The sequence below is a fragment of the Echinops telfairi genome, unplaced genomic scaffold (genome assembly GCF_000313985.2).
Source record: "Echinops telfairi isolate 266 unplaced genomic scaffold, ASM31398v2 ScPeMD7_7407;HRSCAF=8445, whole genome shotgun sequence".
NCBI classification, from domain to species: domain Eukaryota; kingdom Metazoa; phylum Chordata; class Mammalia; order Afrosoricida; family Tenrecidae; genus Echinops; species Echinops telfairi.
Window position 1 is genome coordinate 7,303,053 of NW_022111307.1, and position 12,331 is coordinate 7,315,383.

General features: G+C 45.8%; 1 protein-coding gene across 4 annotated transcripts in view; it reads right to left on the reverse strand.

The window, feature by feature from the left end:
• VPS8 (VPS8 subunit of CORVET complex) overlaps positions 1-12,331 on the reverse strand; it is a 285,882-nt gene that overhangs the window by 87,223 nt on the left and 186,328 nt on the right. For all 4 annotated transcript variants that reach the window (XM_045296423.1, XM_045296425.1, XM_045296426.1 and 1 more), the window contains one exon: positions 1,864-2,011. In XM_045296423.1, the coding sequence (XP_045152358.1) occupies positions 1,864-2,011 (148 nt within the window). The remainder of the gene's footprint in view (positions 1-1,863; positions 2,012-12,331) is intronic.

Sequence of the window (12,331 nt, forward strand, 5' to 3'; positions counted from 1 at the left end):
ACAGAAGCAGTTCTACTCTGTCCTACAGGGTTGCTATGAGTCAGAATCGGCCCAGTGGCAACGAGTCTGGTTAGGTTTTATTTGGATTGTCTAGACCAGAGCTTCCAGCGTGGGTGACACTACCCTCTGGGAGCTGCAAATGCAGACACTAACTACACTGTATCTTGGAATATGGGTTATAGAGTACAAAAGGCTTTCATGGCCGGGGGCTGAAAGGGTGCTGAGTACTTTTTTTTTCTTTCTGAAAAGATAGTGATAAGACCATATAAGTTTGGGAATTTATGGTCTAAACCAGGGGTCTGCAAACTTTTGACAAAGAAGGACCATTGCTGTCCTTCACAACAATTTAAAAATTACTTGAGAGCCACAAATATGTTTTTACAAACAAACGAAACCATTATTATCTGAATGATATCCTTTAAGAATTTTATCAATGAAACGATGAACGTTTCATTTTCATTTCTATTTTACTTCAGAGGTACATGTACGTCCCGAAAGAGCTGCCTAAGGCTTGTGAGCCAGTCTGCTGACCCCTGGTCTAAACAATTCCGTTCCAGGTATATCACCAAGACAAATCTCACAGATGAAATCAAAGATCAAGAAGATGCTCATTTGTTTTGTTGATGGGAGGGGAATAGTGCATTTGGAGTTGGTTCAACAGGTCAGACTATACATCAAGCTTTCTATTTACAGGCTCTGAAAAAATTGTGTAACAGTGTGCCCCAAATAAGGGCTGATTTGTGGCAGACGGGGGACTGGTTTTGCCACCCCAATGCACCTGCTCATGAAGTCATCCCAGTGAGCCAGTTTGGGCAAAACCCAGCTTGCCTCTCTTGCTCCGCACAGCTGACCTCGCTCTGTGACTTCTTTTTGGTTCTCCAAATGAAGGAGGACATGAGAAGACAGCGATTTGATGCTGTAGAAGAAGTGAAGGAAAAAACGAGGGAGGTGCTGTCAGCCATTCAAACAGATGAGTTTGAAGAAATGTTTCCAAGAATGGAATTGCAGATTTGATGAATGTATTTAGTGTAATGGAGAGTACTTTGAAGGTGATAAGGTTGTTTTGTAAAAATATTTACATACATAGCTTTGAAAAAAAAAATTCCAGTTTTGGGGGGGCCCCTTCGTATCTGTGAAATATTCGACAGTTTATGAGCAGTTCAGGTGGGACTGAAGATACCGGTCATCGTGTCGAGGGGTCGGCAGTGACGGCAGGCAGCGTGATGCAGGGCGGCGGTGAGAGCCAGAGCTCCCCAGGACCAGCAGGCTGCCCTCCTGACAGGTGCATGCAGTCGCCACTTTTCTGTCATTGTCTCGGTGGAACATAGTTTCCTTTTCCTTCTCTAACAGGCTCCGGCCACGCAAAGTTCCAGCTTTCCCAGGTTTTAGGGCCTAGCAGTAGCTTACACATGAATTTTAAGGGAAAGGCATACTAGACTCCTACAGTAGCTGACAATATTTCTATTTGGAAGGAGGAACACAGAGGAAATCAAGACAGACCCTGTTGAGCCTCTTGGCGCAGCAGGGCTGTCTGCAAACATGAGCCTGCTGTCCTTCTAGTAGCTTCACTGTTTTTCTTTTTCTAGGCGTATGGAATTGGCTAGAGAATTTCTCGAAGAGCTTGACTGATGGCAATGATGACCATGGATCGTTCAGACTTTAACAACCGAGGAAGCAGGTTATCACAGCAATTAAGAGCATGCACTATGAAGTTGGGCTAGCTGGGCTTCATCTCCGGTGCTGCCATTCATTAACTATAAACTTAGGCAAATACCTTGCCCTGTGAGTCTCTCTCTTCTCATCTGTAAAATGGGGTAGTTTAAGAAACCTTTCCGTCCATCGTCTCTAGCTCGCTGGACTTACCTGAATCGTTTCTTCCAGGCGGTAGCACTCCAGGACTTCCAGCGTCTCTATCACCTGGTGTGGGCTGAACTGGCACAACAGATCGATGAACTGCTCGGTGACACCGGGGGGTATCTGCAGCGGTTCTGGGTGCACGGGAGCCCCTTCCCTAGAAACAGAAAGGGCCAAGAGTCTACCTCTGTTTCTTCGCCCACACAATTACAAGACGACAGGCAAATAGAGGATTCGGGACAGCTAAGCCTATCACTCAAGACCGTCATGTAGTCAGGAGACAACATGAATTAAAAATTCAACGTGACTAAGATTACTGGAGTACATTGTCTATTACTCCAGAGGCATTCAAAATCACAGTATTTCCTAGTTAACAGTGATGAATGAAGGTGCTGGTTTACAAAAGTTATACTGCCACGCTAAAAGAAACCAGAAAACACAATTCGGTCTCAACAATGTGGTCCCTGGGGTGACAAGACATAACACGCCATGCTGCCTCCCCAGAGAACTGATGACATCATGTAGTCCTAACCTCACCAACCAGGTCTTTCACAAACTACAAACTCTGCAAGGTAGCTCACTTGGCACACGAAGCCTCTAGTCCTGTCCCCATGAGCCCTGCGTACCCAGGGCCCCTGCTATGGGTGTTACTACAACAAATAAATACAACAGTGGATGTGAGTGGGATGCATTATGAGTTTATGTGCCTTGCGTGTCCGCTACTCACTAGGCCGTGACTCCTGACAATACACACGTGTGCTGGGAGTGTTCGTTTCCTCCTGCTGGGCAGGCAATCAACTACTAGCGGCTGAAAGGCATTCTTTGGAAATCTGCTCCTCATTGGAGGCCTAAGAAGGATCTCGCTGGCTTTAGAAAAAAGGGTTCACTCCTAGAGAGCCTTACTTGTCTTCAGAATCCCTCCACAAAGCTCTTACTTATGCCGAAGAACTGGCACAGGGTTCAAAAGGACTGCCGGGGACCCCAGCAAGAGTAGAGCATCCATTGTAGCGCAGCCCCTCCCAGCTTTTCCATGCCATGGGAGACCCACCAGAGCACAGTGGGCAGGTTGTTCATGGGGACTGTGGGTCTGAGAGCTTGTGGGGCAAAGGGGTCAGCCCCAAAGCACACCTGTGAGCCACGCGCAGAGCACCAGCAGCCACAAGGTAGAAAGGTTTGCGCACCCGAGAACGGAAGATTTGGATTAAATGACTATTTTATAAATGATAATAAATAGCTCTCCTACTTTTACCAGCATGCAGAACAGAGGAAGAATGGCATTTAGATACAGGAGACTTTCCCTGGCTTACTTCTGTGACAGTCAGGCTTGACCATGGTTGGTGCTGAACTACCTAGACTCTGTTGCTTGGCTTTCAACATGTGCTGATGGGTTACTCTCTTCAAATTTCCTGAAGCTCCCCTACCCTCTCTGCTGTTATTATTATTATTTTTTATTTCTCAATGTTTTTGAGACTTTTGTTAGGTGGCTGGCTATTTCCTATGTATAACTGCTACCTTAGTTCTTACCGCATAATTTGAAAATTGCCTTTCATGTGTCTTATCCCCAACCACATGATCAACTCCATGGGAGCAAAAGCCATGTTGTATCAGCATTAGCAATCTTAGCACAAGAATAAATCGGTGCTCAGTCAATGTAGACTGGACTGAAATGCGTGGCCAGGCTGAACTGGACTGGATTGCAAACAGGAGGGAAAACACAGAAGGGTGAGACTTAAGGGGCTGGGGCCCAATGACCGTGAGACTTCATCTCACATACTAAGACATGTTCGCCGGGAAACCAGTCCCTAGGGAAGGATGCATCACTTGGTAGAGGCTGAGCAAAAAAGTCAGCACGGACATCGTGTCTGCACTAAGGGGCCGACCCACAACCACAATTGTGAGGGTGGTGCATGACCGGGCAGCGTTTCAGGGTATCCCAATGCACCTCAGGGTCGCTAGGAGCTGGAACAGAGGTGACAGAACTTAGCGGCAAGAACAGCAGGGATCAAGGGGATGGATGGACACAATAGCCAACGAGTGGACTCCTGGACAACAAAGATCCTGCAGATGGCATGGGTGTAGGTGCTGCTCTGTTCTATATACTTAGGTCACCAACAGGGAGTCAGCGCTGACTCAACAGCCACTGAGAGCAGCAAGGACTAGACAGTCAGGCATTGCTGGGGGACAGACGCTGTCAGAGGCTCTACTGGACAAAATAGGACGACCACATGATCAACTCAGGGGAAAACGGTAGTTCTCTCTGTTCCTCCCTCCCCACAAACTGTTGGATTTTGTGCATCGAGAGCATACGATTATAGAAAAAGGGAAGGGGATAGTTAACCCACGTGTGTGCACATTATGATAAACCAGGTGTAAGTCAGGTATTGTAGGTATTGTTAGCATTTTATCTACGTCAGGCTTTTGTTAATACATCTTATAAATGCAGGACTATGGAGGAAATTAAGATTAGACATAAGCATCTGCTGATGAATCACAGTACTTAATTCTTTCTAGAACATTTATTGACAGAGCCATTTACAAGTACTGAAGATGTGCATACGCATCAAATGCAGCAAATCACCCAAATGAATACACTTTGATGCACTCATTTGTGAGAGAAATAATGTGTCTACTGGGGATGATCAGGCAGCATCAACATAATCAAAACTTCAATAAACTGTAACGTTAATGAATTTACATCCATTTCTGACAGTTGCTCATCAGTCTTGCATACAAATACAATTTGTTAGATCCATTTCCTGAGGCAGTTTCTTTTAGTCCTCCTCTAGCTGCCTGCTCTGCTACATACGCACTGTGAACTTTAGAGGCTGTAAAACACGATATATTTTTGTCCTGCCTGTTCTTTTGTCACCTTTATTTTAATAGCAAGCAACATTGGCTAGAATAATTTAGATATTTAAATTTCTGTTAAAGCTGACTTTTATAAGGCACGTATGTACATATTTCCCTAGATAGCTGACAACACACACATACACCCCCCAAAAAAAATCAGATTGGAGAAAATACCACTTAGGTTATTCAAATCATTAGGAATTATAATCTTGAACACCGGGCCACTTCTAAAGAAAGTAACATGACATGCTCTCATGAAGAGGTATGTCTCAGAAACTCACAGGAGCAGTTAGTTCTCTCCTGCCCTACAGGGTCCCTGTGAGTCGGCATCCACTCGATGGCAGGGAGTTTGGGTTTGGAGTTTAAATTTAAAATATTCTAAAATTTTAATTCTGACTTCAAAATACTTGACCAGGAAAACGAATGAGCTGGAACAAATAAGGGCAGGGCCAACCCAATCTCATCATTCCACATGGTAAATCAGTCTACACCATCATACACAAATAGGCCAGCATTGGCTATTCCTCAGGGGCAGTGGTGGTTCAGGGCTACAATTCTGCCTCCGCATGGAAACTCGGGCTAGAATCCCAGCCCGGGCACCTCACGTGCAGCCACCACTTGGCTGTGGTGACCAGGGGCTTGCAGGTTGCTAGGGTGCTAAGCCTTTCCATGGGTGAAAGATGCGGCTTTCTACACCGGTAAAGACTGACAGCCATGAAAACCCACAGGGGCAGTTCTACTATATCCTGTACTGTAGAGTATGAATGGACTCAATTTGTCTTTTACTTTTTTAATGACGCTAAAAAAGGGTGTCAGTGTTGCTTCTAGACTAAGGTAGATTAGGAAGGCTTCATGATCTACCTACAAAAAACTAGCCAATGAAAATCCTGAAGGTCACAAAACCCTGCCCTGTTGGACGGGCCAGCAGTGAACACCCTTTTAGATGTCTAGGGAAAGTATCTGACACTCCCCTCAGAACTTTGTCCTGACAATGTGGTAGCTACATAATCTCCTGTCACTGTGAGGGGCGGGGTGGGGTCCAGACTGCCCATCAGGCCACAGCTTGATGGCCTCATCTGGAGGTGTGACGGAGGCCAGCCGCAGTCTGTGCCTTTCCTGCTGTGGAGACACTCAGAGAGCTGGAGGAGACATGTGGAGGCTGTGCCCACGGTGCGGTGCTTCCACTGCCACTGGATCCACAAGACCTGCCACCCACTGGCCTGTGATCTTCCTGCATTTGGCATCATTGCATGTGCTGTGTGAGTCTAAGGAATTTATGGACTGATATTGGACATATGGACTTGATCTGGACTGGGCTGGGATGTTTTCTCAATATACAATTGCTCTTTTACATAAAGGTCTTTCTTATATACATGAGTGTCTATGGATTTGTTTTTCTAGTCAACTCAGACTAACATAGACAACTTAGAGACATTTCCAGATGGCCTAAATTCTGCTAACTCGAATTCCCTGCTCGTTGCCCAACACCTGGCCCTCGGAGATGGTAGCCTCATGATGACCACTGTGCATTCCAGAACGAGACCTCACGTGTGTCATATGTCACGTGCAAAAGGGAAGAAAGCTATTTTTCATATACTCTTACTCAAATCAAGCTGTCAGCATTTTGTATGGCCTTTCAAAGCTGATTTTCCAGGAAATTCATTCCTTGTTTACAAAATGCTAACTGTACAAAACATGGAAAGTGAGCCAAACTGCCTGAAAAGGGGGATTTTAAATGCAGCAGAGGTAGTGCTGACAAATTGACATGAAGTTGTAACACAATCATAAGTAAGAGGCTTCGATGGAAACCTATCCTCTGGCAAGAATCCCGTGACCCCGCATGGCCCCTCTGACCTCCAGGTGGGCCTTCACACTGTGCAGCCAGGGGCAGTCCTGTTCCTTATCAACTTTCACGAGCCACAGACCAAAGCAGAAACACCCACCACTCTGTCTCACTGCAAGGCTCTGCCACATCAAACTGGAGTAAGAACAGATCTAAGCACGCTGGCTTTAGGGGATTCAGCCACTTCCCATTTACCTCGTTTCAGGAATAATTAACTGTCAAAATGTCCTCCTTCAACTCTCAATGAAATTTTTATTTCTCTGATGTTCATGGAAAAAAAAAACATGTAGTTTCGATTTCCTCCCACATATACAGGAAGAATGGATTTTAAAAGCAAACAGAAACATGATTCTCATAATTTTAGGTAGAAAGAATAATTTCACTCCAGAACTATATCAGATGTAAACAAGGAACTGGAGCATGACAGTTTTGCATAAATTTCAATTACAAATACTTTGAAGGTAGTCATGCAATTTCCCCTAAATATCACTATTAACAATAAAGATCATGATGATCATAATGCCAATAATAGGAATGATGAAATCATCATCACCATCTTTTTCTAAATGCAAAGCTCTCCTTATCTTTACAACCTACTCTCAAGAAACCAAAAAAACATGATGGAAACTGAACTACCATATGACCCAGCAAGGCCCTTCCTGGGCATCCACCCAAAAGAAGTAAGAAGCAGAACACGAGTAGATTGTTGCTCCCCCATATTCGTCACAGCGCAGTTCACAATAGCAAGAAGCTGGAAACAGCCTAAATGCTCATCAATACAAGAGTGGATAAAAAAATAGTGGTACACGCAATGGAGTACTATGCATCCCTAAAAAACAGTGATGAAACCATGAAACAGCTCAAGTCTTGGAGGGACCTGGAAGACATTATGCGGAGTGAAGCTAGTCAAGCACAAAAGGACAAACACTGTCTGAGTCCACTGAGGCAGGAACAAGCCGCAGCATGGGCACAGGCTCAAGCTGGCAGGCCATCCAGTCTGCTGGCGGGGATCAGAGAGCCTGGTAACGAGCCGGACCAGTGCCAATGAACCTCACAGCACCTGCTCCAGGTCACTTGGCCAGAGGGTAGCTCAGGACAGCTGGGATTAAGTGGTCTGGGGAGGAGGGAGATGCTGTCAGCTGAGTGGTAGCCATGTGGATTTGGGATGAGGTCCCCAGAGAGGGTGGAGACCCTGTCAGAGGGAGGAGGCTTACTAATGGGAGGGGCAGCATGGAAGTGGGGAGAGGGAATGGTCACGTTTGGGGGAACGTAAGTATATGTCTGTTGAGGGGAGGGAGGGCTGACCTCTAGGTGGGGTGAGGAGAGACTAAGGATGCTCTTGGGAACATTAGGTGGGGAGGGTCGTTAGTGGTGTGCAGTGGGTGGGCAGAATTGACCGAGGGTGTCTAGGGGTATCCCAGGAACCCAAGCTGGTGCCATAGAGCCCTGGGACACTGAATTCTGCATCTTCAGGGTACACGGCATGCTCCAGAAGCTGCATCAGTGAGACCCCAGACGGGAATCCCACTGGGTGAACTGAATGCTCTCTCAGACACACTTGTAACCTGCGTGAGGACTTAAGTCAGAAAACATGGTGCCTGAGGAAGCAGACGACAGCTGTACCAAGAGCGGTGTCCTGTCGGCTTGTGGACAAACAAGATCTTGCTACATCAATGTCCTGTGTGCCGTATTAAAGACGTATTACTCTGGCAATCCTGTAATGGCCATTCTGTGAATTTTGCTTATGCTTGTGCATAGTAGGGCGGTTCTCAGAGGTGCGCTGCCATTTGGGGTCATTCTCTTGAAGCTGTGTTATTTGTTTCATTGCTGCGCGGTAAATGAAACCCAGGGACGTTGAGAATGCAGGGAAAGAAAACATAACAAGGGTTTAGGGCAGCAATTCTCAACCTATGGGTCATGGCCCCTTGGGGGGAGGGTGTCGAATGACTCTTTCACAGGGGCCGCTCGACTTATAACAGTAGCAAAATTACAGTTATGAAGTAGCAACGAAAATAATTTTGTGGTTGGGGGATCACCACGACATGAGGAACTGTATTAAAGGGTCAAGGCATTAGGAAGGTTGAGAATCACTGGTTTAAGGGGACGGGTGATATAGAGGGTTGAGAGAGATAAGAAGGAGATGACGTCAAGAAGCCCAGGAAGGAAAAAGTAAGTTTGGAGACTGATTATGGAAGCAATTGTACAATTATGTTCAACATGATTGGACTATGGAATGATATGAAATATGTATTAATTCCCAAGTCACAGCAAAAAAAACCCCAACAAAAAACATAGATCCAGGAATGAGTTCTGGGGTCACACTAGATCCTAGCTCCAACTTAAGAACAATATGTTCTTACATCATGGCCGTGCTCAATACTTACCTTCATGATATGATCACTGAAGACAAGGGTGCTACAGCAAAGTGTGGTGAAGAAACTAGATGGTGCCCAGCTATCAATCCGAATCGTGTCAGGGGTCTTAAAGGCTCGTATTGAAACAAGCAGCCAACTAAGCGAGACGTTAACTAAGTCCACACAGAAGAAGGCCACCAGCTTGTGACAATTAGAGTTACGAAATTACAATTACAAAATTCAAAATGATGACAATTACAAAATTCGACTATGGTTAAGAGAAAAATATCAAGGCTAGAATTATGAACACCCAATTTATGGAAAGCTGTGGAAGGCAGCGGGAGCCCCAAACCCATCTGCAGAGTATCTCGTCTGACTGAGCTGCCAGCAGATCTGCTCTCGCCAAGGGCAAGAGTCTCGAACAGCCTTACTCTCAGGCAGAGACCACTGTAATCTTGAGTATGCTTAATCGAACATGGGACTTGATCAGCTGACCTCCCTAAAGACATGATCTTAAATTGTTCTGGGTGCAATTATCTTTTAGTTGTCCCATGACAAAAATGTCTTCCCTGGCGTTTTGAATGTTGATGGGGGTCTCTTCCCTTTCACGCATAGCTTTTGTTTTTGTCTTTACACTAATGTGATCTTATCCTTACCACCTTAGTGCAGGCTGCTTTCCATTGTTTTCTGTTGGGTTTCCCAGTGGTGAAGCCCTGGAGGGGAGGATGTATAATGATAATGGCTGACCCAAGGTGTTTTCGGGGAGGCAGGGGTGGGGATAGGCGATGGGGGATTTCAGGAATGGATAATGCGGGCGGGAGCCCTGGGCTGATCGTGATGGCACAACTCATACTGAAGGCGATTTAACCTTGGGGGTGGGAGTGGGGATGTTCTAAGACAGATGTGGTGGCGATGGTACAATTCTCCTTGATATGATCGAACAAGTGAACTACTCAATTGTAGGATATGTCAATCATGTGCCAATAAAAGTTGGGGGGGGGGGGGGGAAAACAAAGAACAAAAACAAAACTCAAACTCCCAGCTAAGGAGGCGATGCTGACTCACGGTGACCCTATAAGACAGGGTAGAACTGCCCTGCGAGTTTCTATGGCACTCACTGTTTAAGGGAGTAGAAAGCCACATCGTTCTCCCTCGGAGTGGGCTAGTGATTCTGAACTGAGGACTTTTTGTACCACAGCCCAACATGTACCACTATGCCACCAGAGCTCTACAACTCCTAGTCACCTGTCAGCAAGGGTGATCCAGCCCCAGGAAAAGATAGACGGGTGACTGTACTTGTCAACATGGCCCAGGTTCTGAGACACCTGGCTCTCCCACGCCGTTCTCTGCACATGGAAGAGACAGAAGAACGGGGGTTCTGTGACTCCATCCCAGGAACCTACACAATTTCCGGAGGTGGTTTCTGAACTAACACTATGCCAGTCTACTATAAATCTGAGATGACATCGCATAATAATTTGAAGCTGTACTGCTACAAAACTACCTTAAAATGTTTCTTTCCACTGTAACAGAAATAGTGTGAACATTTGGGAAATTTCCTTTAACAAAGATCAAATGTAAATAGTGTAAATTAAAGACAAGAAAAAACATTGTAGTATATGGTAGTACTTCCCAAATTGGGAAATACCGCCCCCTGGGGGGCACTCGAAGGATCCAGGAGGGCTGTAAAAGCAGACCGTTATCCTGGATTATGGGTGATCTATGTAGGACAAGTTTTTAATTGCCAGGGGCGTGTGGAGTAATCTTTCTCCTGAACAGGGGCAGTACTCTAGAGAAGTCTGGGAACTTAGGGTGCACAGCAACAACATGCCAGTTTTGTATGAGAAACTTTAAGGCAGCCAGCAGACTATTTATTCCAAGCCTCTCACAACTACTCTCCTTTTTATTTAGACTCAACAAATTTATTGGGGATGAGGATATGGGGAATATTAAATGCTATCTCTTCTCACTACTCAGTCATACACAAGTAGATCAGCATACTATTAATATTAGGTATTTTTTTCACACTCACATTTCCCCCTGGAGGCCAATTTAGATCCCACGTAGCCTTACCATAGGAGTTGGGGGAAAAGTTTGGAGGGAAAAAAAATCCCACTATCTTAACTCCAGTTTTCCATGAACTTTTTGAAGCCCACGGGGAGTTTATTTAGTCATGGAACTTTTTAAAAATAGCCCTTTCTCTAGCCGAAAACTCATCTGCAGAGCATCTGGTCAGCCTGAGCTGCTGGCAGGTCTGCTCCAGCCACAGGCAGAGTCTCGAACAGCCTGACTGTCAGGCAGGGACCATTACAATCTTGATGAACTGGATCGAACTTGATGCGTGGCCTGCTGACCTCTATAATCATGACCTGGAATTGTTCTGGGTGTGCGTATCTCTTACTCGTTCCACGACAGGAATTTCTTCCCTGGCTTTTTGGATGCTGATAGGGGTCTTTTCCTTCTTAACAAATTATTTGCACTTTTGTCTTTATACTATTATGATTTTATCCTTACCTCCTTAGTGTGATTTTGATTTTTATTGTTTTCTGTTGTGGTTCACAGCTGTGGAGCACAGGTGTGAAGGAGGAGTGGCTACATAATGAGAGTAGCTGATACACGGGGTCATAGGGAATGCAGGGGCGGGGTGGGAAGGGGGATCAGGAAGGATCGGGGAGGGAGCACTAGAACTGATTGTGACTGCCCGACTTATTTTAAAGGTGATATAACCAGTGCGAGGGGTGGGGTGGGGGACGCTCTAAGACTGATGTGGTGGTGATTGTACAATGCTCCTTGATATGACTGAATGATTGAATGATATGTAAATTACGTGCCAATGAAACTGTTAGGAAAAAAATAGCCCTTTCTCTATGCTAAATTCTAACATGAATATTGTCATATGAATTACTTTCTTTTTTCAGAATAGTTCCTTAAAGCATATTTCCAAAATGGGATCACTGAGTCAAAGCCTGTATATAATCCCTTTAGGCAGCCTGTTCTCAGGACAGCACAGTGGACCAGGAGGCGGAACACCTATGGGGGGGGAGGGCTAACAAGTGCAGCCCAAGAGCACACAGCTCCGCCTCCTGAGGAGAAGGGCTCTGGGGGTGGGGCCGTGGAGGGAAGGAAGCTGGGCAGGTATGCTCGAATCAACCAGGACAGGCCTTTGTGCCGTGAGGATTATGGATTAGATTCATCTTGGGCAATGGGAACTGAGAAGAGGGAGGCAGGCATTATAACAATTTGCTTGTCCAAGCAGTAAACAGGAGGATTAGGAGGGGTGGTGAGGCCAGAAGAAAGATGCTTACGGCCCGAACCAGGGCAGTAAGGCTGCAGACCACAGACGACCCACAATGTGTAGTGGCTATGCATTGGGCTGCTAGTCATAAGGTCAGCCGTTTAAAACCACCAGCTGGCTCTGGGGAGAAAAATG